The sequence below is a fragment of the Pleurodeles waltl genome, chromosome 5, assembly GCF_031143425.1.
Source record: "Pleurodeles waltl isolate 20211129_DDA chromosome 5, aPleWal1.hap1.20221129, whole genome shotgun sequence".
Taxonomy (NCBI): domain Eukaryota; kingdom Metazoa; phylum Chordata; class Amphibia; order Caudata; family Salamandridae; genus Pleurodeles; species Pleurodeles waltl.
This window is the reverse complement of record NC_090444.1, coordinates 473,716,983-473,743,932: the sequence shown is the minus strand read 5'-3', so window position 1 is coordinate 473,743,932 and position 26,950 is coordinate 473,716,983. Positions and strand designations below refer to the sequence as shown.

At 44.3% G+C, this 26,950-nt stretch overlaps 1 protein-coding gene across 3 annotated transcripts in view; it reads left to right on the top strand.

Moving 5' to 3' along the window:
- MTHFD1L (methylenetetrahydrofolate dehydrogenase (NADP+ dependent) 1 like) overlaps positions 1–26,950 on the top strand; it is a 1,484,080-nt gene that overhangs the window by 758,680 nt on the left and 698,450 nt on the right. For all 3 annotated transcript variants that reach the window (XM_069234289.1, XM_069234288.1, XM_069234290.1), the window contains one exon: positions 10,338–10,406. In XM_069234289.1, the coding sequence (XP_069090390.1) occupies positions 10,338–10,406 (69 nt within the window). The remainder of the gene's footprint in view (positions 1–10,337; positions 10,407–26,950) is intronic.

Below are 26,950 nucleotides of genomic sequence, written 5' to 3'. Positions count from 1 at the left end.
AATTCCTTGGACTTCGTAAGTGAGCAGAAGGCATTTTAGGTATGTACTGGCCATAAGTCACAACCAGAGGCGGTTTCTCCTTTTGGGCTGAGGGGCTCAGAACTTCCTACACATTTATAGCAAAAAATAATAAATGACTTTGTTCAGAGATGCGATCGTAACTCTAAACAAATCAATGTATCCAAGTCTGGGCCGTTTGTCCCAGGCTGCGTGGTCCGCCTCACTTTGAAGCAGGAGACGGTAGCCAGGCATAAATCAACTATCTACACTGTGACACACGAGCCAGGGCTGATTTCTCTGAAGCCCTTCATTTCCATTGTGGTCTAAGACAGGATCCAGTATAGGCCAGTGATGCTTTTAACATCATGGTTTTGGGTGTCAGAGTCTTCATCCCTGCGTGAGGGCAGCCATCTGTCATTTACAGGCATAGATCCCACTCGCCACGCAATAATAGTGGATGTAAGCAGGTGTGATTTAGTGTCTTGGCTTCGGTAGGTGTTATAAAGCTAATCTTGAGTTATTTTGATTGAATGGAGACTCCTTGTCATGCTAACCTCCCCCACTGACACCCCATGCCCTGGCTGCAGATCGCTGGCTCCTTTATAAGTGGAGCTGCTGTATTTGTTCCGTCACAAAATTGATCCAAAAGTCGATTGGTGTTCTTGTTTCCTTGTGAATTTGATCCAAATATCAGACTCAAGCGCAAGGGAAGAAATACGTGCTTACAGTAAAGGTAGTTATCTGCTGTATGGTTTTAAAACTGTCCTGATCGCCATGCCCTTAGCATTAATGCCAAAAACATGGATTGATATGTAAACAGTAAATGTTAAGTGTTTTAGTTCCGCTCTTATTTCACGTTTTACTTAATGTTGCATTTGCCAAGAGAGTTAGCTGTTTCATCCTGCTTTTTCTGTATTTTTTTCGTGCATTTTATTACTCTTGCATATTACACACTTTGACTTGTGCCAGGTGCTTATGAAGGGCTTTGATTGAGAGCACTGGTGCTGAGGCTGAAGGTAAAGTGCCTGTCATTGTATTAGTACCTCTGCAGAGCACATACCACATTGCTCACGTATTCCAGTTACAATTGAAATTCAGCATGTGTGTGTGTGAAGGGGTTGCGCAGAGGTCAAAATATTTAGAAGGCAAAAGGAAGTAAAGTGCCTAAATATGAATGAGTGCAGTGTGTTTGGGGTGGTAAAATGAGGGCGGTGCAAGGAAGTGCATTCAGGCACAAGTGAAAAGAAGGTGCTGAAGAGGAGAGAGGATGTAGAAAATGTGCAGATAGATGAGATGTGAAGGGAAAAAGGGCAAACATATCTAACATAAAGCGCACACAACTGAAGACCTTTACTCCTTCCACAGGCCTCAATATTATTTAATTCACATCCTCGCAATTTCAGAATTGAAACATTTCCAAGATTAAATCTTTATAGCTAATCATTGTTACTCATTTATCTTAAACAGTTAGCAATCATTGGCAAAGCCAACAGTACTGAGAGGTTTTAGGTGGATATCAGTTGTGTTCTATTTCTGGATGCAGTAACACCTCCGAGAGAAACCAAGATACAGGCCAGGTGGCATATTATAGGAATCACAGAAATGTGTTTAGCATGTTCCATTTTGGAGAGCCCCCACTTTATTCATCCCACTTAAAAACCTGTCTGCACAAATTTCTGTGTGACTGATTGCAGCCAGCAACTGTGGGTGCTTCCTGATGCCTCGTTAGAGCATTTTCTTCCAAAGTTGATGCCGCATGTGGTGCAAGACACTGAGTAAGCACACACTTTAGAGGGCCTGAAGTTGTTGTAGTGTACAATTCGCACATTAAAGTCAAGGGTGAACATATTAATTTAGAAAGATATGGGGCAGTTTTTAATGTGTTTAATATTTCAAGACTATACTTTCTCGCTGCTTTATAAACCTAGCTTTCTCATTAAATCTGTTTCCTCTCAAATGCACCATTTGTCAAACATTTTTCATTTTTGTCTTGGGAGGAGGACCCACCCTGGACCCCAGGTTTGTCCATTTATTTTCCTTGCTTCACTCGCTAGATAAGTAATACCCAGACTTTTATGCCCCACCACTTCCAAATGTCACCAGCCACCACTGGTCACACCCTGTGGTCCAGCTACTTAATGGTATAGCTGAACCTATGCATGTTTGGTATTAAACATGTCAGAATCAAACCCAAATAGTGATGCCAGTATTGGTGGCATGATTCCATGCACTCTGGGGAATCCATAGAGGACTCTCCAGTATTGTTCCTATCAGTCTTCCAGGATCTGCGAGAAGCCCACGCTGCTGCAGCCCCTTAGACAGGATTCTGCCCTCCAGCTCAAGCAGGGGAAGACAGAACAACGGATTTCCTGTGGGACAGGGGTGCAACCTCCTCTCCCTTGGAAATAGGTGTTACAAGGCTGGGGAGAGGTAGCCTCCCCTCTCCACCGGCTTGCTTTGAAGGGTGACCCCCTGGTCCCTGCTCTGGCGCGAAACTGCACAGAGGGAAGGGGAGTGACCAATCCCCTGTCCATCACCACCCCAGGGGTGGTGCCCAGAGCTCCTCCAGGTGGTCACTTGATTCTGCCGTCTTGAATTCAAGATGGATAGAGACCCTTGGGAGCATCTGACTGGTCAGGCTAGGCAGATGATGTCAGTGACCCCCTCTGATAGGTAGTCACCTTGCAAAGTGACCAAGCCCCTTTTTGGGCTATTTAGGGACTCCCTTGGGAGTGGCTCCCCAGATTCGGAATACAAAACTCCACCAGGACTCCTCTGCAGTGACCTATCCTGCTCCTGACCACTGGAACCACTGCTGGACTTCACAGGAACCAAAGAAGACTGCAACACCAAAACAACCTCTCCATGCAACATTGTTTGTGTGGCTCCTGTCAGCATTTTGCAACATTTCCACAGCTGTGCATCCTCTCGGGTCAGAAAGACTTCAACTGCACCAAGGAAGCAAGAAGAAATCTCCCTTGGAGTAAAGAAGTCACTCCCTTGCATCTGCAGGCACCTAGGGCAGCACTGAGACCTGCTGTCCTGAATCTGCAAAGATTCTCCAACACAGGTGGTGGTTCTGAGGGGTCCTCTAGGTCCTCTTTGCCTTATGTCCAACTTGGGAGGCAGTGAGTCATTGCCTCTTCCTCCAGGACAGAATCCCTGTGCACTGTGACTGCTGCAGTAAGCAAGACTTGTTTACTCCTGCTCTGAGGATCTTCAGGCTCCAAGTAGCCCGAGCCCCAGCACTCTACCTCTGCAAGGACAGTCTCCTCTAGCGAGGTTGGACTCTTCAGTTGTGCTGCTAGGGCCTCACTGCCACTTAATGTGCCTGCTGCCAGTGGGTTGCTCGTGGGGGATCTGACTGCTTCTGCTGGCTCTCCTGTCTTCTGAGGGTCAGCCCGGACTCCCCTCTAAGGGTTGAGTCCCCGTTACCTTGCTGGTTCTCTTCTGCCCTGCATATCTTCTTCAGCTCCAATTTGCATTTGCTTGTGCTTGTTGGTCCTCTGACCCATCTGCAATCCAGGGGCTGTCGAGGGACAGCTCCTAGGCAACTTCAGGGACTCCTCTGCAGCTCCTGAACTTTGCACCTGGACTTCATCCACCACCGTCGACCCACATCGTCACCTGCAGAAGGGTTGGCATTGCCTCCTGCCTCGCCTGGATACTCCTGCGTTGCCTGGGCTCTGTCCCCTTCTTTTACAGGTCCTTCTCATCTGGAATCCACAATTGGGTTCCACCAGTCTCGTCCTGTTCTTGCATTGTTCCAATTACATGTCCCCGTGTTAGCCCATGGGAAGACCAGGTAACTTCCCTATGCTCTCCTGGATGGCTCGGGGTATTCTAGATACTCGCCTCTTAGGGGTCCATACTTTCCCAGCCCTTGACCAACTACTCCATATTCCCTAGTGGGGGAGCCATTCTCGCATTCCGCTATTTTATTATATGGTCTGGCCCCCCTATAGGGCACTTGCCCTTTCTTACTATTTCTAATGTTTTTATGCGAATTCCTAGTACTTACCTGTGTATATTCTGTTTACTTTCCTCCAGAAAGGTTGGATTGCCTATAGTATTCTAGTTAATAAAGTACCTTTATTTTTGCAACACTGTGTGGTTACTTTCATGTGTGATAAGTGGCTATTGTAGTATTGCATGTGCTTCACACTCCTCCTAGATAAGTCTTGGCTGTTCACCATAGCTGCCACCAGAGAGTCCTGGCTTCCTGAACACTGTAACACTTATAAGGATTGCCTGGACCTGGTATAAGGTGCCAACACCAAAGGTTTCCATCCACACAGTAGGCCAGTCTCCTACACCTGTCCACCCTCCCTTTCACCCCACTGTAGGAAGCTGGCTCTTTATATAGTGCACTAAAAAGAAGTACATCCTGCAGAGTCAAGTGGCTCCCCAGTTGGTTGACAGAGGCAAAAGTAGGTAATACTAATGCTCTGTTTGTGTGGTAGTGTGGGCAAGCAGTTCGACTTGCCAGAGGGTAATGCTAAAAATGTGTTGTACTCAAGACGCAATAAATGAGACGCACACTCAAAGAATAAATCTGAGACCAGTTTAGAAAAATAACACTTCTTCTTATGTATGTTTTGAAACTAAGAACATCGCCAGAAGGCAAGTACTGTTTTTGTGTTTAAAAGTTAGAGGTAAGTAAATAGTTCAAACCTGTGCACCTTCACGCACAATGGAATCATATGGTGAGAAAAGTCTGTTATGCTTAAGGGTAAGTACAGGTGGCCCCCTAGAAACAGGCTGCACAGGGGGCCTTGGGAACAAGTCTGTGAGCTTCCAAAGGGGGGCTTAGGTCGCAAGGGGTCATGGAGCAAGGGGGCACTGCCAGTTTTTCAGGATTTGGGCCGGGCAGGTCAGATGCAGGGTCTTTACGGTGGCTGACCTCTGTGCGCAAAGGCGCTCCTCGCAGTCAGGGACAAACAGCTGGCCGGTACAAAATCTGGGCAGCTGGTCCACTCACGAAGTGGGTCTCAGTGATGATGATGTCCCTCGACGGCTGTTTGGTCCTGGTGCAGTGAGAATCCAGACTGGACTCACTGTTGGTGCTTGTTGCAGGGCATCCGGTACCCTAGGGATTGGTGCTGTACAGCTCCGGTAAGTCCTCCCGTCGTCACACTTGGTGGGAGGACAGTTCTGGTCCTCCAGCGCACGGGTACCACCTTCTGGTCGTCTGCAGTGTCAGTCGGGGCCAGTGAGCTGCAGGGCAGTGAACCGGACTCTGCTTGTTGGTGCCGGTGGACTGCAGGGAATTAGCTTTTCTACTCCAAGGGAGATTGGCAGTGATTTTTGAAGTGCTGGCAGGCTAACCACGGCTTTCGTAGGTCTCCAGCTCACAGGACAAGTCACTGTCACAATTGTTTCGAGAGGTGTGGGCAGGCATGGTTTCATGCTAAGAAGTCCACAACTCTTTTGTTGTTCTCACCAGGTAGTGATAATTCTTCGTCCTTCTCTTTGAATGTGAGTTCTTGGGTTCATGGGTGCCACCTAAATACTCAATTTGGGGGCTTTACAGAGAGCGGCAGGTAGCAGCCAAAAGGTTGCCTACCTTTAGGGTGATTACACCCTCTATATGACCACTTCTGTTGGGAAGTGGGCATAACCCTGACCCTAGTATACTAATTCTGTCCAAAACAAGATGGAGGAATTTGAAGAGTGGTGTCCACATCAACTGCTCCGTCTTAGTGGTAGGACTGGCATGATGTGGGCACACCTCCTAATCTTACTAATTTACATGCCTGTCTTCCGGCCAAAAGGTGTGGTCGGGACAGGGGAGTAGTCATCTCTGCCATCTGGAGAGACCTGGGTCGCATTGCAAAGGTGGTCAGTCCTTTTTTCTTCCCGTCCTGGAATGTCCATCCTACCTGGAAGAAGTTATAACACCTACGCCCAGAGCAGGCTTTTGTTCCTGGCCTCCAAGAGTGTTGGCTCTCACCTTAGGAGGTCAGAAATCTGTCTATGGTGGCTGTACTGGTTTAGACCAGTCAAGTAAAGGGCGGTCAGGTACGTTTTCATGGGGCCCCTCTAAGGTACCCTCTGAGTGCATGTATTAATAAATTAATCACTGGATTCAGTGAGAGGTTATTAATACAAGATGTGTGATACCAAACATCCCTAGTTTCAGTGAAGCCATCATGTAGCTGGGGAACTCATAATGACCAGTGTCCAGCACGTACCTAAAATGGGTTCCCTGTTCACTTTTATGTCTAAGAATCGACAGACATAGGAGCACATCTGCTCTTGTAGATATGTCCTCACATATGATATAATGCACCCTGCCCTATGGCTTTAGGCCTTCTGTAGGGAAGACTTACAAGTTACACATGCAACGGTAGGTGACCTGATACACGGGGATGATTGACAGGTCATGTTTTCAATTTTGTCTGCACCAAGACACGCAGCCTGTGACGGCAGAACTGTGTGCATTTGGTGTGAAGTCCCTGAGGGTGGCACAATTTATCCCTTAGGGACCTTCTTTTGTACCCCAGGCCCTCGGTACCAGGGGTACCATTTACTAGGGACTTACAGATGATGCTAAAGGTGGTGTAAATTGAGAGAAACACCTGTACAATTTTGGGAAAGAGATCTAGCACTGGGGACCTGATTAGCAGGAACCCAGTGCACTTTTAGTCGAAATCACATCAGATACCAGGCAAAAACTGAGGGTTAACCATGCCAAAAAGGGTGCTTTCCTACACACAGCATTTTCACTTCCTGCAACAATTAATGACAGCGCTCCTCTTGAAAGGTGGTGTGTGGAGTTATTGTAATAGCTGGAGATTGGGCAAGGATGCTACTCCTGTTTCTTTCTTGTCCAAGAAGGGTGCTGTCTTTGTCCGATTGCAGGACGTGAACCTTTTCTTCTGGAAGGAGAAGTTCAAGATGCTGAAGCTAGCTCTGCTTCTGCTGGCGCTGGAAGCAGGAGACTGGATGGTGTCTCTCGACCTGCAAAACGTGTAATGGATGTACTTGCATTTTGGGGTGGGTTCTACTCATTGCCAGTACTCTCGTTTGGCATCGACACCTTAATTTGTTTAAGATTCTTTGAGTTTATAAACAAATAAGACAAACATGTCTGTATTTACATGGGATACATTTAGTGACACAAGTTGAGTTACCCCCGCCAGCAGCGACTGCTACAAACCTTTTACCAAAAAACTATAATAAACTGTTCATTGTTGTTTTTTGGTAAAAGGGGTGGGGCCACAGGAGTGACTAGCATTGAGGGCTCAGTGTGCATGTATGTGTGGCAGGCTGTCTTGGGCTGGCCAAATACACATGCATAGTAGGCTTTCTCAAGCCCAGCAACACAGTTGCCGGGCTGGAGAGAGCAGGCACAGGCTTGCAGTCTGCCTGGGAGCACTCTGGATAGGTGCTCCCCGCCAATCCTGTTGCTGCTCTGAGCAACGTCAGGATTGGCTGAAGCTCAGGCTGGGAATCTGTGCCTGCAGCCAGCAGAGGAGCAGATGGAGCAGAGCAGTGGGGCGATGGAGGTGTTTTTTATTTTTTATTTCATTGTTATTTACCCAACTTCCCCGCGCATTGCCCTGCCCCTTCTGCTTGCAAGCTGCTACTGTGCATAGATACCCTTGGCAGTGCATTAACCTTCCAGTATAGTCACCATAGATTTTTTTAATCAGCACAGCAGGATCTACAAAGTGTCCTGCAGGTTCATTATTCAGAGTGCCCCAAAACAGCCCTAATGCACAAGCCTCCCAACAGTGTAGTTTGGCATTCTCTGTGATTTTATGGATGTAATTTGACCCCTGTCCAGTACTGTGAAAGGGATGGGCAGGACCATAGCAAGTGGATCATGTCAGCACTAAGCAAGAAACAGCACGGGCAGCAGCAGTTTGTAGCAATGAGATAAACTGTGTAAGAGGAAGAACTGGATGCCTTCGAACTGGGTGCTTCTCAACACCTTAGCGGGGTATGCTAATACTGTCTCCCATTCTTTGTCATTGGCTAGATTGAGAGCAGAATGGGCAGCAGACATTGAGAGAGCCTTCAGAGATACCTAAGTATATTCTCCCAGGCCCCCTGGTCAACCATCCAGTGAGGTGTCTGCTGCAGCCCATGACATTAAGATACTGAAGTGCCATGTGTAGTGGTGGTCCATCTGCTTTCATGCCCCAATCTGAGTGGAGTACTCGTGTCAAAGCATTGTAGCGTAAAAAATGTCCTGTGGGAATATCAGATTGCTCTGTGATGTCTTTGACGTTTGGTATTCGTGCCTTGAGTCTTCACCAACATGATGCCTTGGTTGTAAACCATCTCAGAAGGTCGAGAAACCCGATATCTCCATACGTGGATGACTGGTTAAACAAAGTTGGATCACTGGACATGCTGACGTATCATCTACAGTTAACAGTCTCACTACTGCACCTTCATACCTGGAGATTGTGCTGGGACACTTGAGCTCCGTTCAGCTGTCACCAAAGGTGGTGGACGTCATACTGTCAGCTATTCACCCCTCAATGAAATATGTTTATTTTGCAAGATGAAACAGTTTTGCTTTGTGTTGCACAGACAGCAGCGCAGACTTACACACGTTTTTGTCCCAGATTCAGCAGTTTGCACTCTCCCTACACCTGAGAAGGGTGTGCAATAGGTACTCTAAATGGTACTGTACTTGGCTGCGTTGTTGACATTCCTGTGGCTCCCAGAGCAAGCTTCTCTGTTTAAATACAAAAGGATGATGGATGGAGTGCTGAAATTTTTCAACCACTCACTCCTAGTCACAGATCTGGGTTTAATCCATTGTTCTCTTGCTCACCATGCCACCCCAGTTTGGACCCAGCCACATGCAAATCAGTCTTGACCCTGTTCCCAATGGGAACAGTCCAGCCCGAACTGCCAGGCCAGGTCCTCACTGGACTGGAAACAAGCATCCTGGGACCAGTTTTGGGGCATCACCCTTCATCAGCCAGGGTAGCTTGAATCCAGTGGCACAGTGAGCAAGGGACCCACGTCTCGGCATACCCTTTCCACTTAGGGCAATTCTAGCAACACAAAAGGATAATGGACAGTGATGGCATTGTGAACCAGAACTTCCTTCCTAAAGTGGTGGACTCCTTTTCACTTATGTTCAGTTCATCACTCTGCCAACCTTCTTTCACTTACCCCAACCCACGAAGGAGGGGAAAATAGCTTCACAGGTTAGACCCTAGACGGCCAGTCAGCATCTACTTAGACTGCACCAAAGACATAGGATTGGTGCTGCGGTTCCAAGAAGAGCAAAGCGGCAGAGAAGCAGAAGCCATCCAGGGGGATAATTCTCTAAATCAAGACATGCTGTGCTCTGGCCAGTAAAGAAACCCTGGAGTGAACCAGGGCTCATTCCACCAGTACCAAATAATTATTTTCTACCCTTGCCAGAGGGGTGCCAATCACAGATCTGCCAGGCAAGTGTGTGGAAATCTCTACACACTTTCGCTGAGCATTACTGCCAAAATATGGAAGTGCCACTTCGCCAAATCAGTCTTGCAAGATTTCCTCATTTAACCGCTCATCAGTCCTCCTTCCTAAGAAGAGTACTGCTTGGAATATGCAGGCTGAAGTATCCATCAGAAGAAAAAGTTATTTACCTGTGGTAACTATCCTTCTGGTGGATACTCGTAACTACCTGCAGATTTTTCTCCAATCCCTCCAGCCTTTCCTTTTTGAGGTAAGTGCTATAGGGAAAGATTAATAAGATCTCAATGCAGGTTGGTACTGCACTACTCATTGTCAATGCCAGTCAATCAACTTGCCTAGATGGCTTGTGATAAAACTGATGGAAATTGGTGGTGTTGTGCTGGAATGGCGGGGCGGGTGAAGTGGTATAACTTTGGTGATGTCATCAAATATATCCGCTCCCAGTACAAGGCCAGCAGCCCCTACTGGTGACCTTAATACTTTGAAGTTTCCGAATCCAGTCTGACGCCTGAGATTATTCTATAGGTGAGAAATCTGTATGGCGCTAGAGTATCCACCAGAAAGTTTGTTACTACTGGTAAGTAACTTTTTCTTTGTCATATGATTACCTTGAGTGAATATTTAAATGAAATGAGATTCCCATAGTGAAATTCGATTGGTATTTTACTGCTACATTAAAATTGAAAAGTGATAGATGCAAGAACTACAACTGACACAATGTGACCTTAATGAAGACATTCCTGTAAAAAAACAAAAAAAAAAAAAAACGTTTCTTTGTTATTGTGTTGCCCCAGTCTGTGTTTAATTCTTCAAATAATGTTCAATCGCTCAACAATTTCATACAATTGATTATCAGGTGCTAGACACAATTTGCTTTTACAATGGAAATTTTTCTCATCTAGGGAGTGACGGGTGCTCTTTCTGTTTTGATGAAGGATGCAATAAAGCCTACACTGATGCAGACATTGGAAGTAAGTTTCAACAACACATCTGGTCTTTGCTGCCTTTTGTTTTCTTTGTATAACACCATTCCAGTATCAGCCTCCTCCACCACACCTTTAAGGAAATTATTTTATTGTATAACTTCGTGCAATGGAAATGTACATTTTCAAAAACAAATTAAACTGTTGAAGATTTCAGTGTGAGACTTACATTAGACTTACGTCAAGGTATCTGATCCCTACATGGTAACATTGTGCCTTTACTCAAATAATTATGGAGAGTGTGCCCATCACAGGTGCATTCAGTTATACTTTTGGTACCAGAAAATAAAATATGCTACTTAAATTACGTTTAGTAATTTTTACTAAGGTGCCTTTTTAGGAAGTGCATCCACATACAAATTAATGCTGTTGCTTATACTCCTTGATCATCTTCACATTAGTAATTTAACTATGCATAATTGATTTCATTTTTTGATGTTGCATGCCCACGTGCAGTACTTTCTTTACCCTCTTTTAGTTATGAGTTGAGAATATCCTAATGACAAAGGAGACTATCTGTAAAATATGTATTTCTGATGGATCCCTTTACGTACAGATTCCTCAACTTTTGAATCACCCCATGCACCATACTGGATCTGAATACACCTTGCAATAACTCCTATGTACCAGTAGGTTCCCTTTGTGCTGTCCATTGATGTCTTAACTAAAAATGACAACATGGAGCTACATATTGGTACCACCCTGTGTGTTGACATAAGTGCCTTTTCTCTACTCCCTTTGATGCGGATCCAGAGCTCTTTTTGTTTTTTTGTCCTCATTTGCATTCTGTCTTTCCTCGCTAGATAAAAGAAAAGGTGGGGGTCTTTCCGTACAAACTGTTTTAGTCACAGCCCATCTCTGCCCGACCACACCTGTCCGGGAATATGACCTCAGTATAACCATTCTGCTTGCTTGAGTCGGCACACGGTGATATATCAGAGTCATATATAATCATAGGACCATATTAGACTGAATATCGTCCCGTATCCACTCCCATACCCCACCATTGCCTCAGTGGGTTCCAAAATCTAATTTTCTTACTATCCGTGCTCATGTCCAACTTTATGTTATACATTAAAGAGTCTTTCCAGCCTACAGGAGTCGGGGGGAAAGCACTGATCCATTTCCTGCAAATCTCTCTTCTTGCCACAAGCATCATATAGAAGATGAGTTTAAAACTATCCCTGTGAATCGACTGTAGTTCCAACATACATCCAAAAATCACTAACGGGGCGGTTACCTTAAAGCTTATGGGGGAGTATTTCACAAATTGCGTCACCTACCTCTGTCCAAAACTTACTGAGCTGTGGACACCCCACAAACATATGAACATCATCTGCCGCCGCCAACCTGCACTTTTTGCAGCTAACCGTATTACCTTGGCCCAGTCTGGAGAGTTTTGCAGGTGTCCAGAAAACTCTGTGAATTGAAAACAGATGGTTTCTTCTTAATGAATCAGATTTAACAGTATTGTATAAAAGTGTAGTAGATATTTGCCATAGGTCTCTTTGCTGAAGCTCCGGCAAGCAGTCTTCCCATAACTCTTCTGCAAGGTTGAATTCGCCGTCAACAATATCCAATATTAGACAGTACCATCTATCCACTTCCTTCTTCAGCGGGATGTCCAGATGCATCTGGTCCTCCAAATCATTTGTACCCCCCACTTCCTCCTTCCGATTCCTCACCCAGCTAATTATCTGAAGATATTTGAATTTAGAGAGATTACCCCCTAACTCTCCATTAAGATTTTCAAACGATCTAACCTCTCTGTTATAACAAAGTTGACCCCACTGCAAAAAACCTGCTTCTTTCAGAGGAACTGCCGAAGCGTCCTTTGTCCAATCCGGAGAACCTGGAGAATACCAAACTGGGGCCTTTTCACTATAATACGGCAGTTTCACTGCCCACCTGACTGCATACCAGAGTCTCGCTAAATCTTGTAACACCTTGAATCTAATTTTCTTGAAGAATTTAGGATCTCCAAACTTATACAAAAAGCTTATCTGTGGCTCATTATCCTCCATCATTGCAATCAGTGTCTGCCCCAGCTCCGAGCAACCCAGATGATTAAAGGTGTCCCTCATATTTAAAAGAAAAAAAAAAACCATGCATAATATTGCATATCCGGTACAGCCAACCCTCCTTTCTCTTTCTTCCTTCTCAACATTTTCCAGGAGATACGAACCCCTTTAGATGCCCAAATAAAACTACTAATTTTCCCCTGAAGTTTCCTTAGGGTGTCTTTATTAAACATTAATGGTATTGAGTTGAATATGAATGTAAACTTAGGAACAATCGCCATCTTAATTAAATTAACCCGACCAATAATAGAGGAAGATTTAACCATTTCTTCAATAAACAATCTACATCCCTCATCACCTTCTTAAGATTTCTTTCTGCCAATTTACTTATGTCATGTTATAATTAACCCCAAATATTTAACCTCCTCCTTCATAATTACAGGACTACTTATTTCCATATTCCAAGCCATCACCTCCGTCTTTTGATTTTTTTTTTTTAACTGCATAACCAGAAATTCCCCCAAATTCTACCATTAATTTGTCTAAAACTGGTATAGCTTGAGTTAAATTAGATATGTAGATCATCAAATCATCTGCATATAAAGAAACCTTTCTGGATAGATTACTACACACAAATGGGGGGATTCTCTGATCACTTCTAATTCTAGTGGCCAATGGCTCAATATACAAATCAAACAATAGCGGGGATAGCGGACACCCCTGCCTCGTTCCGCTTTCTATCTTAAAAGCAGAGGTGAGAGAACTATTAACCAGAATTCTTGCACAGGGGTCCTGGTAAATTTTCTGTAATGTCCTAATAAAACGCCCAACAAGATTGTAAACTTCACATACCATGTTTAAGTAGCTCCAATTAACTCTGTCAAAAGCTTTTGTTGCATCAACCATCCTAACTGCTAAAGGGGCTTGGCATGTAGTGGCTAAATCTGCTGAGCCTACTAGGCTGTGTACCAATTCATGCATACATCTTCCTTTTACAAACCCTTTCTGGTCTATATGTATCAGCTTCCTCATAACACCCCCTAATCTATCCGCCAAAAGTTTTGCGAAGATTTTATAATCACAATATAAAAGAGATATTGGGTGGTATGATTCACAATTTCTGGGATCTTTACCTGGTATTAAAATTATTGTAATAGCCTCCCTCCAAGAAGGGGGGAGGCTCCCATCAGCCTCGATAATGCTATTAAAAAGTTTTTAAGAAGGTCGTAATACTACTACTCAGTACTCTATAGACTTCAGTTGGCAGCCCATCTGGCCCTGCTGCCTTACCTAGTTTACCTGATCTAATGGCTTGCTCTACTTCTACCGTCTTAATCGACTCATTAACTACCTTATTTTCATCCTCATTTAGGGATGCCAGCTCTAATCCCTCTAGCCATCTCTTCCCTGACTCCAGTGAGACTGATTCCTTTGTATATAATTCCTTGAAGAAATTTAAGAAGCTATCTTCCACCCCTTTTTTACTTTTCCTAACCTCACCTGAGATTCCATCCCGAATTTCTGACACCCTATTTCTAACTATATCGTTTTTTATTTTCCAGGCCAACAATTTACCACAATTTTCACCATATTCAAAATGGGAGACCCTATTAGCCTCACATCTCAATCTAATTCTTTTATCTATAACTGCTGCCAAATTCAACCGGGCCTCTTGATCTTGTTTACGTAGCTGAATAACTTCATCCTCCTCAAGGTCCATACTTGCCATCCTTTGCTCGACCTGTCGTATCAGATCTTCTAACCTGGTTATCTCTTCATTATATTTTTTCCCTCCAATATGAAGCTGCACTTATCAGCCTCCCCCTCAACAAGGCTTTACAAGTATCCCACAGTAGCACAAGCAAAGCTGACCCCTTATTAAAATTGAAAAAATTCTTCTGTTGCAGCCCGTAACACTGTAACTACCTCATCGTCTAATAATATTCTATCTAAGGTCCATCTTCTTACCCCTCCCCCCCATCCATTTAAGCTTCAAACTCACCGCCGAATGACCTGATAAGTGAGCCCCAATATGTGTTACTTCCTCCACAGCCTCTTTTAGACTTCCATCAATAAGACAATAGTCGATTCTAGACTGGTGTCTATATTTTTTATTATTATAAGTATAGCCTTTTTCGAGCCCCCTCTTCTCTCTCCAAACATCACATAATCCAAATTGGGACATCATTATTCGAACCTGAGCTTGCATTTTCCCATTGACTCTTGACCTGCTCCGCGAGGACCTATCCAGCTCATAATTCAGTACCACATTAAAATCTCCCACCGATATGATAGGATCCCCATATTGCAGTAGAAGGTGTGACAGTTCAGTCAATGGGGTAATATAATCTTTATTAGACCATAGTATCCCACCAATGTGAAAGCATAATCATACACAATTAGTTTCCCCACCACCCATCTCCCAGATTTATCCACCGGACCCTCAACAAAAGATATGTTAGCATGATTCTTGATTAAAATGACAACCCCCTTACTACCACCCATATAATTGGAGCTAGCTACCTGCTGTACCCATTTACATGGCTGAAAAACCTCAGAACATTCTTCCTTAGAGAGGTGGGTTTCCTGCAGAATCAGCACCTCAAATGGGGCATCCTTCAAGTATTGCAACAACCTCCTTCGTCTGCTCTTCACCCGCAGGCCATTAATATTCCAAGACAGGAGCTTCAAATCAATTGCCATCATCCCAGAGAGAACCCAAAGCCCCATCTCCCCACCTTCCTCTCTATTCACAACATCATCCAGGACCTTTTTTCCATTTTTCCCTTTATGCTCCCCACCCTGTGCCCCCCATAATCCCCCCACACCATCCCATTCCTACATTTCCCCCGGAGAACCCACCCTATCTTCCTAGCTGGCGTTGCCGCCTATGGAGGATCGCCATACCGGACTCGGAGACCACATTCACCATGACCACTTCAGCTTGACTGGAGGGGGAGGGCTACACAGCACCAGAGCCCCTCTCTAATTTCTTGATCAAATCATCAACCTTATTCCAATCACTGAAATGATACATCTAGTTATTCACCATTACTCTTAAGGATGTCGGGAACCTTAATTGGGCCGCTACCCCCAGTCTTTTTAATGTATCAATTCTTTTCCCCAGCTCCCATTGTTTATTTAAAGTAATAGTTGCTAGATCTGATCTGACCTCAAAAGGGGCCCCATCCACCAAGAGTGTTTTCTTCTTTAGTGCCATCGCCAAAATACGTTCTTTAATTGTGTAAGTATGAAAATAGACCAAGAGTTTCCTTGGTCTATCCCTATTTGGGGGCATTTTTGCCAGGACCCTATGTACCCTTTGAATATAATTTGCAATGTCGACCTCCATATCCTCAAATTTTACTTCTTGTTTTATCAACCTTACCACCAACCCTTTCAAATCATTTCCTTCCAAACCCTCTGGAACTCTAAGGAACCGCAAGTTATTTCTCCTTTGGTTATTTTCCAAAGATTCTGTCTTGGCCAACATCCCCACTTCTCCTGCTTTCAAATCTTTAATCTGATCTTTGTTTTCCTCCACAGCAACCCTCAAGTCCCCAACCTCCTCTTCCAGGGCGGCTGTCCCATCTGCAAGCTCGTCTATTTTTTTGCCCAGATCTTCACAGAGGTTCCTAATCGCCACCTGATTAGCATTGAAAGTATCAAAGCCATTCCTCAGTTCCACAGATAGAGCTTTTAGCATACTTGTGATGGAGTCACTGGGTGTTTTATCAGCCCCCTCCATAGGGTCTGTTTCCACTATAGCCTGTACATCAGCTTGGCTATCCCCCTGTCCACCCTCTTGTACTCCCTCTTTTCCTAGACAAATTTCAGCTGAGCTTCGTTGCGTCATAGCCACATTATCTGTCGGGGCAATTATATCTTCACTTTCCACCAAGGACCCTTGCATTATTGACATCTTTGGGGTTCCTGGTGACACTCTAAAATAAGTCCTCAATGACGGGGTGACCCTCACCTTCCTATTTATTACAGGGCCCAATTACTCAAAGTGGTTTTCTTCCCCGTGGTCTTCTGGAGGGTCTCACAGGCTTCCACTTCCGCCCGCTTTTTTGCAGTTTTTACACTCCGCAGGGAGTAAGTTGCACCACCTGTACAACTCCTAGACCCTGCCTTCCCTCCTTTACTTTTGGCCCCAGTCAAAGCCAACCCCTCTGCTTTATCCACCATGAGACCTGAGGGTTCCAATAGTGAATCAATTCCCCTTACATGCGGGCTAATAGTATTGTTTTTAAAGCAAAATATACCTTTAGCACTCCTTCGGGGTCCTAGTCCGTCCCTTACTGCAGTAATTGAAGGGGACTCCTTTCCACCTTCTCCTGTACCTTTTCCTCTGCCTGTGCTGACTCTGCCACACCTTCCTCGGAAAGGGATCCTTGCCGCCGCCTCCCTTCCATGAAGCACCTCCGAAGCGGCTGTCAACAAGGGCGCCGCCCGCCTCAAACCTAGGGCGCTACGGGCCCCCTCCAATGCGACGCTCCTACGAGGGCTATACCTCGGATGCTTGCCCCCGACCGCCTACACTCCTCCAGCCTCCGGTAAGTTAATTACCGCGCATCATCTCTGAGTCCTCGGAGCCCTCTGTGCCCGGCTCGTTAGCCGGCTGCCATGTTCTCCAGTCAGAGCTCTTTTTCTTACCATTTTGTCATTACTAGTCTTTTTCCCTCCAAAATTAAGAAAAGTATTTAGGCAGCATAGCATGTATGTTACTACCAAAGGCTAAAGGCTTCAGACCATACCACACATATCGGAAGCAGATGTCATAGGCCCACAGGTAATCTTTAGTGTGTGGGACCAAAATTGACGGAAAATCATATGATTGTTTTGTGGATAATACCCAAAGTCAATCAGGGGATATGGGGCCAAACTTTACATAGCTGAATACAAGAAACAAGTTTGATCTGCTGCAGGTTGCCCTTGTAAGATAAGTGAAAGTCAAATTATAAACATTTAAAAAATACTTAAAAAAAAAAAAAAACACAAACTTAGTTCCTTGACTTCTGGACTCTCCTGTGTGCTAAGTGGTCACATGTGTCCTTGGGATACAGTCCTGGCTTTGTCGTCTTCTTTGGACGCTCTTCTGACTCTTAAACTAATATGCTCTTATTTCTCTCTCCCACTGGCAAATGCAAAGCAGGTAGCAGCCATTCCAAGAGTCCATGATACAAATATATAAGAAGTCTCTGGCACCCTCGGCCACACCTGTCACCCACAGAGCCTAAAGAACCCACAGACTTATCCCAAAGGGGGTTTTCATGCTCCACTTTTAGCATCAGCTTGTGCTTCCACACCTCTTCCAAAGGCTTTGAAAACTGATTTTTCCACCAATAGCTCAGCAATGTCCATACTTAATTTGCCAGCCCCACATCAGGATCATTTGTCAGTAAGACTCAGCCTCCTGGTGCACTTTATCTGATAGAGACTTCAAGGTTGCAGATTTGTTACCTTACAATTTCCCCCAGGCATCAGTCCGAATCTGTAGATTTTTCTACGAGCAGTACCCCTGCCTGCCGTTGGGCAACCCCACGTCCATTGTTGGCGTCGTGGGCACCGGATATGTCATGGGTTGTATATAGGCGCCATCCCAGTGCGTGGACATCGTTTTTTTTCTTTTCATGCCAGCCTACGTGCAGATCTGAAGAGCAACCCCACTTTTTGACTGGCCTTTTCAACTTTTTTTCAAAGATTTTTGACTTTCTGGTGTGTCAATGTCATCACAGAAGACTAGGTTCAAGCCCTGCGACTCCTGTCATCAGATGATGTCTGTGACGGAGCTGCACCTCGTGTGACTCTGATGTTTGGGGCATGACCATGACCAGAAGATGCTCCAAGGGCCTGGCCATGAACCCAGCGGCTTTGAGGGAATGGTTCCTAAAGCTTCTTGCGGCCCGGTGCTTGGCTCCATGTCGCTCAGGGTCCCGGTTGAGAGGAAGGTCCAGAGACCACTTGCGTAGTCCACACTCTTCGTTCCATTCAAAATCTTTAGGATGCTCGGGTAAGCATGAGAAGTCGAAGAAGAATAAACGTTCTTTGACTTCACCCCGGATGACACAGGAAAAGGAGCATTGCTGTTCTAGGCCTCCGTCTTTGGAGCCTACTTCTGGTTCGACTCTGCGCCACTCCTGCCTAACTCCGCACATTCTCTGAGGCCGTGCACCTAATTTGTGGGCCATCTGACCCTGCTGGTGCGCTCTTGGCCTTGTGGGGTTGGAAGAAACCCCCTTGGGTTCCAAGCTGGCAGCTTCAGCCTCCCCTCCAGGTGGGCACCCAGGGGTCCATTTCTGGAATTGCAGTGGCATCTGTTGTGACACTGCAACCTTTCCAGTCACCTGTGCAAACGTCAATGCTCCCAAAGATGGCTGGGCCTGTGGTTGACATCGACCCCATAATTAGCTCTGACTCTGACACAGTCGGACCGGCGTCACTTGACACTGATTCCGACTTCGGTGGGGACCTTACTTCCTCGGTTGGATCCCTGGCCCTTATTCATACGGGTATGGTGAAAGCATGGAAGGGTTGCTGGACCCTTTAAAATACGAGCATGATGACCCCATGGACCCGGACTCAAGACCTGGGTGAAGCCAGTGATCTAAACTCTTCTGCTGACACAGGCATCCTTTCTCCCCCTAGTGTGGTTACGGAGGAGGGAGTGTCATATTCAGTGGTGGTGTGGAGAGCTCCCGAAGCCTTGGCCTCGAGCTGCCTTCTGTGGCCATCAGGACCAACCTCCTAACTGAGGTGCTTCAGCCTGGGGCTTCTTCTTCAGAATCCCTCTTGCCCTTTAATGAGGCCCTCACGGATATCCTGCTGGGGATTTGGTCAAAACCCAGCACAGGGTCTCCTGTTAACAGGACAATCGCCCACTACCATAGGCCTGTGCCTAACGACCCAGCTTCCCTGACCCAACACCCCACCCCTGAGAGCTTAGTTATCCAGGTCTGTACCTCCCCTGGTGAATTCCCTCCCTCACCCTCAGATAGGGAATCCAAAAGACTGGATCAAATTGGAAAGAAAATGTTCTCTTCCTTCAGTTTGGCTTTGCATTCCGTGAACACTGCATGCCTTTTGGGTTGTTATACCCATACTTTATGGGACACGGTTGCGCAGCTGCTGCCACAAGTCCTGGACGAGGCCTGGACCACTCTCTCTCAAGCTGTTGCTGATGGGAGAGACGTAGCCAAATTCACGATATGATGTGGACTGTATACAACCGACTCACTGAGTAGGTAGGTTGCATCGCCAGTGGCCTTGAGATGCCACACTTGGTTGAGGACGTCAGGGTTTTCAGGGGATGTCCAAGCTGCGCTTATGGACATGCCCTGTGACGGCACCTGTCTCTTGAGCGACAAAGCACACTCTGTGCTCGAGAGCTTTAAGGAGTCACGGGCTACGGCTTGGTCCTTTGGCCTTAGAGCTACCCCCCACCCCCAGTCTTGTTTGCCCCTGTCATGGCTGCAGAAGGGGCGCACAGCCACTTCCCTTTCCCTCCAGCCACCATGCTGTGGGTGCTGCCTAGCCGGGGATGTGGGATCCTCTACCCCCGTGGATCAGGGGGCCATCATCCGACCCACTCCACCTCCCCTTCCACTGCAGCTTCCAAACTTTCCTAGTCTGATGCTTCCCCACCAGGGGCCAGTCGGGGGCAAGATTCGCCATCACCTGCCCCGCTGGGAATCCATCACGTCAGACAGGTGGGTTTTGCAAATAGCCCAAAAGGGCTACTCCCTCCTCTTCAAGACTACTCCTCCATCCATGCCACCATCCCAAGAAGGGATAAGGAGGAACACCCGGCTCTTCTCCGCAAGAAGATTACGGCTCTCTTGGCCAAGAGAGCCATAGAGAGGGTCCCTATGCCAGAAGTAGGTTGTGGTCGTTATTCCTGCTACTTTCTGGTTCCAAAGATGGACAAGGGCCTACGCCCTATCCTAGACATCTGGTCCCTCAATCTCGTCCTCAAAAAGGAGTAGTTCAAAATGCTTACTCTAGCTCAGGTCATATATGCCCTTGACCCCGGAGACCATTGGTAGCATTGGACTTGCAGGACGCGTATTTCCATATTCCCTTCCTACCTGCCCACAGACAGTACTTGCGGTTCACAGTAAGCCACAAGCATTTTCAATTTACTGTGCTCCCCTTTGGCCTTACCAGAGCCCATTGGGTGTTCACTAAAGAGATGGCGTGGTCGCAGCTTATTTGTGCACGTTAGGGGTTTGTCTTCCCCTACCTTGACGACAGGCTGTTGAAGGCGGGCTCGCCCTAGGCTGTCTTTTCCCACATTGAGACTAAAGCAGTCCTCCTGCATTCACAGGGGTTCACTATAAATGTGCCAAGTCACACCTGACTCCCTCTCATCTGAGCTGTTCTGGACAGTGAAATTGCGGGTCTATCCTCCTGAGCGGCGAGTCCAGGATATTCAGGCTATGCTTCCGATGTTTCGCCACTATTCTGGATTTAGGTGTGAATGACTGAGGCTGCTGAGCCTCATGAGCTTCTGCATCCTGCTGGTGACACTTGCCAGATGGCATATGCAGGCTCTGCAGTGTGACCTGAAGTTCTAATGGGCGCAGCATCAGAGGAATCTCTCAGACATGGTCCAGATCTCGGAGGGGACTGCGCAAGATGCAGTGGTGGCTTTTGAACCGCTATTGGGTCAGAGACAGATCCCTCTCCCTTCCCCAACCAGACCTGGCATTGTTGACCAATGTGTCATTGCTGGGATGGGGTGGCCACATTGGAGAAGTGGAGATCAGAGGCACCTGGTCTCTGACGGAGTCCGGGCTGCATATCAGTCTTCTGGAGCTCAGGGCGAACAAGCATTGCAAGCATTCCTTCCCTCTCTCAAAGGGAAAGTGTTGCAGGTGTTCACTGACAACACTACTGCCATGTAGTACTGCAAAAAGCAGGGCAGGGTGGGGTTGTGGAACCTTTGTCGGGAGGTTCTGCGCCTCTGGACATGGCTGGAACATCAGGACATATCCCTGTTGGTTCAATGGGCTCTCTGATTGCTAAAGCAGATGAACTCAGCCGTCAATGCCTAGTCGATCACGAATGGCGTCTCCATCCACAGGTGATGCACAGTCTCTTTCAGCCTTGGGTAGATCTTTTTGCCTCCACAGAGAAAGCGCAGTGCCAGTTGTTTTGCGTGTTGGAGTTTCCAAGGCGGCGCTCATTCGGCGACGCTTTTTGTCTCAAGTAGAACTCAGGCCTCATTTACACCAATACCACTTCTACACACAGTCCTCAAGAAGGTCAAGAGCGACTGGGCCCAAGTAATCCTTGGGGCGCCAAACTGGGCAAGAAGAATCAAGTATCCATATCTCTTGAGCATGGCCTTCGATCCTCCAATCAGACTGCGTCTTCGGGAGGATCTTCTGTTGCAGCAGCAGGGGATGGTTCTACACTCAAACCTGTCCAGTCTCTGCCTTCTTGCACAGATATTAAATGGCAGAAGTTAACAGCTTTTGACCTTCCACCTGCACTTTGTAATGTTATGTTGGCAGCAAGGCATCCCTCCACCAAAAGGGCATATGCCTGTTGTTGGAACAAATTTGAGGAATTGTGTACAGATAAGTCTGTTGACCCCCTCTCTGTCCCTCTTTCTGAGGTCCCCTGTTTGTTCTTTCTCTTGCCCAGCAAGGCTCTGCTATGGGCACCCTCAAGGGTTATCTGTCACTTTTCTCAGATTGCCTGACCAAATCCATTTGTTTAAATTGCCCATTGTTGGTAGATTGGAGGAAACCTGTTGGGACAAGGGAGGTTCAAGAGTGTCCCCACCCATGGATACCCAGAGAAATGGATGTCAGAAGATTACCCATTAAATCAAACTTCCACAGGAGCAGATGCCTTTTACCCAACACCCTCCAACAGATGCGTGCTCAGACTTTAACTGATTATCTGAACCCTGCATCCGGTAGGGGATAAAGGGAATGGGAATAGAAAAAGAGAGACCGCCTCCAGATCCAGTTCCAGCCTGTGTTTCCCACTTGAAGATACGATATTCAGTGTGTGTCTCTGAAAACCTGCACCTTTCTTCTTATTGGGATTCCTTTAAAGGAAGGACCTGCCGTCGGGTGAGAAGAGCATAGGTAAGTACATTACTACTGCTCATTCAACTGTTCAGCCATTCACATTCACCCAATTCTATCATTCTCCTAACCTGGATCTTTTGAGAGACTAGCCTCTCTAAGAGAACAATGTTAACTTAATATCTTCTTTTCTCCAGGAGTCAGAGGTTTCCAAGGTTCTCTGGGGAACAGTTCAAAAGCTCACAAATATACAAACTACTAATGTATTTTACAGGAAACGAAAACTCCTTCTCAAGGTTCAGTTTTCTCAATCACAGTCTCTAGGAATTAGTCTGAGCACTGAGGTTTGTCTGTAAGACTGACAAGTTTCCAAAGCAAAGAGTTCTTGAATATATATAAATATATATATATTTTAAATAAATGCTGCGCACTCTGTTCAGCTCCACAAGAATTTGTCAAGTTTATTTGATGCAAAAAAGAGAAAACAACGTGTTTCGACTTTACAGTCTTCTTCCTGGTTTCATGACTTTGGGAACGAAGTACTATAAATAGTGATAACAGAGGAAGGACTATGAAACCAGGAAGAAGACTGTAAAGTCGAAACTCGTTGTTTTCTCTTTTTTGCATCGAATAAACTTGACAAATTCTTGTGGAGCTGAACGGAGTGCGCAGCATTTAATTTTTGTTTACAAAGCTAATCGAGGGCTCGGCCAGCCTCTCTGCCTCGCACCAGCTGAGTGCGCGTCGTTTTTCCTTGGCGCCCTTTGTTTGAATCATTCATTTTCAAAACGACAGCGCCCGGCAAGACATAAGCTTTCCCCTTAAACACAGCTCCTGTAAACAGCTTTAGGAGGACCGGAGTCAGGACGCCGTCTAAATAAACTGCTGGAAATACGGGGTAAGACTGTGTACACGGATACATTGTATCAGTAATTCGGATATTGTAGCGTGTGACTGCCGAAGCAGCCCTCGCGTAAAGAAAGTAATTACTTCTTTAACGCACGGGCAGTTCAGCCCCTGAAATTAAAAGCTGGTGATTACTCTTCGATGCATTACCTGAGAATGATAAAATAGTGTTATATTTGGAAATGGAAGCAAGACATATGAAACGACTAGCAGTGGCTACCAAATTATTTGATGAGGATGTCTCCACCGCTTCATTAGAAACTACACTAATGCAGAGCAATACATCATTAAAACATTTATTTTTTCAACTGGAAAAGGTTTATAAAAAGGAAATTAGTAAAAGCTGGGAAGTATTATCATTAGAAAAATATATTGAAGTGAAAAGAATTCCAAGAGGCCTACGCATATTAACTATACCGACATATTCAGGAGGAAATTCTGAATTATTTAAGGAATGGGAAGAGAACAATACACAGTGTTCATTGAATATGATGAGGATTCTCATAAAATATGCTAAACTTGATTTGGAAGAGATTTATAATCAAATTAAGAAAGTAGAAGAACAGATTGATAAAAGTGAAGAAAAGGATGAAAAAATATCACTGAGAAAAAATATGGAAGGTAAATTGGAGAAATATGAAGTTGAAATACAGGAACGGAAGAAAAATACATTTATACGGGATGAAAAAGATTATAAATATGGCAGAATTTAAACTTTTGCGAAAAGATTTGAGAGCCTCAAAGTGGACATGCGACGAAAAGATTTGAGAACTGTTCCGAGTAATGGTGATAATCCCAGTGAATCAGACGCGGATGTAAGTGAAGGGGAAAGCTCTTCAGAACGTATGGAAACCTCAAGTAAGAACACTTTTTTAGAGGAAATGCAAGTATTATATCTAGATCAACGGCTAATGAGGGGCAGAGGAAGAAATAGCAATCAAGGAAGAAAGCCAGACCAAATGGTAAACAGAAGAGAAAAAACAGAAGAGCTTAAAGAAACAGGAAAGAGACAATATCCCCTCAGAAGCCAGAAGAAATAACAGATCTGCCAAATTTGGTGATAAATCTTTCAGATTATGAGCTAACTTTATTTGAACTTCAACTACTAAATAAAGGTTTATCATTTTGCCCTGAGAAACATTTTGACTATGTGAATACTCAAATTGATATCTATAAATTTATTAGAAAACTGAAATTGGCAAAATATTACTCTATGCATTCCAATTATTTAGAATTGGATCATGAGGAAGTAACAATTGATAATTCTAAGACAACAGACTTGCAAATTGATTAGATTGCAGATTTGAAAACTCTTTTTGATTTATACTATGATTTACCGGATGAAGAGAACACTGAATCAGAAGTCCTTTGAGAATTGAAAGTGGAAACTAACAAACATCAATTTAGTAATTTCAAAGAAAAATCATTTTTTTCCAGTTCTATCACCTGGAAATAAAATTGATATATTTTCTGAATTAGTATTGGAGGATTTGAACAGAATACAAAAGATTAGACATCATGGACAACGGGAAAATTTAACTAAAGATGAACGATTGGCATTAAAGAAATTGGCTAATAATAATACCATTATAATTAAACCGGCGGAAAAAGGTGGAAATATTGTGATTCTCAACATACAAAGTTATATGGCTGAGGCATACAGACAGTTAAATGATGAATCCAATTATAAAAAAACTAAATCATAATCCTATCAATTGAATGATCCATCAATTACATTCAAGACTTGATGACTGGTATCAACAATCATTTTTGAATAAAGAAGAATACCAATTTTTGAAGAAAGAAAATCCAACTATACCCACAGTTTACTTTCTACCTAAAATACATAAATCATTAACAGCACCACCAGGGAGGCCAATAGTTTCAGCTTGTGACTCATTATATGAGAGAATTTCAGATTATGTAGATTATTATTTAGCACCCATTGTGATGACCTTAAATTCATATATCAAAGATTCAGGAGATTTACTGAGAACTTTATCGAATATAAATTGGTCAGATGAATACTTACTGGTCACAATTGATGTTGTGTCGTTATATACATCTATCAATCATGAAATTGGTCTGAAAGCATGTGAATACTTTTTAAGGCAGAGAAGTATTGTGGAGTTTGAGCACTAAAAAATGTTACTATCTATGATAGAATTATGTTTGAAAAATAACATCTTTCTTTTTAATCATGAAATTTACCGACAAATGTGCGGAACAGCAATGGGCATTTCCCTTTCTCCAAATTATGCCAACCTTACAATGGGTTGGTGGGAGAGGGAAATTGCTTGGGGCAAGGACAATGATTCATTCATGGATAAAATTGCACTTTGGGTTCGATTTATTGATGATTTATTTATAATTTGGCAAGGGTCACAAGAGGATTTTCAATCTTATTTTACTAAATTGAATAACAATGACATAGGCTTGCAATTTACAAGTGAAATGAGTAAATCATCAATTAATTTTCTGGATATTAATATCTATGTGGAGAATAATAAACTAGAGACCACAGTCTATCGTGAGAAAACTTCAACGAATAGTATTTTGCATGGCAAAAGTTTTCATCCCAAACCTCTCATAAAGAGTATCCCGTATGGGGAGTTAATAAGAATGCGCAGAAACTGTTCCAATGATCAGGAAGTTGAGTTAAAATATCAAGATACTATACAAAGGTTTAAACAAAGAGGGTATAATCAGAGAATTTTGCCAAAAAATTTAGAGAGAGTACGAATCATCCCTCCTAAACAATTGAGGACAGCACAGGATAAATCAGGTGAAAACAAAGTTAGAATGGTAATGGATTATACGAAGGAAAGTGGTCTAATTAGAAAAATCTTATGTAAACATTGGCATGTTATACGAAAAGATCCAGATTTGGGTCCTAAAATTGGCTTAGTTCCATTGATAGTGTACAGAAAAGCACAATCATTAAAAGATCATCTTATAAGAAGTCACTTCACCATACAAAATCAACAAAATTGGTTGATAGAACAATCTGGGTTTATAAAGTGTAATAGTTGCAAAGCATGTAAAATTGGGAAATCAACTAAGGTAGTGAAACTATGGAATGAAATGGAATTGAATATTAAACATCGAATTACTTGTAACACAAAATTCACAGTTTATGTAATTGAACGCTATTGTGGTTTGAAATACAGAGGGAGTACAATTAGCATGCTAAAGAAAATAATTTTAGAACACATCAGAGCGGTTCTGCATAAGGATTTCACATATGCTATTGCTAAACATTTTCAACAACATGAAGTGAACAGTTGGATATGCTACGATATTATGGAATAGACCACATTCCTGAACATGAGGGAGGTGTAGATAGAGTTAAAAAAAAACTCAGACAACTTGAATCTAAATATATTATTTTAATGAGGACCAAGAGCCCTTTGGAATTGAACAACGATGAGGAGCTTTATGTTCATCTTTAAATTTTGAAAATTTGCATTTATAATTTTAATGATGTCTTTATAAAATTGGAACAGTTTAATTGAAGATAAATGTTAAAATGATAATTTGATACAAATTTTCTTTCTAT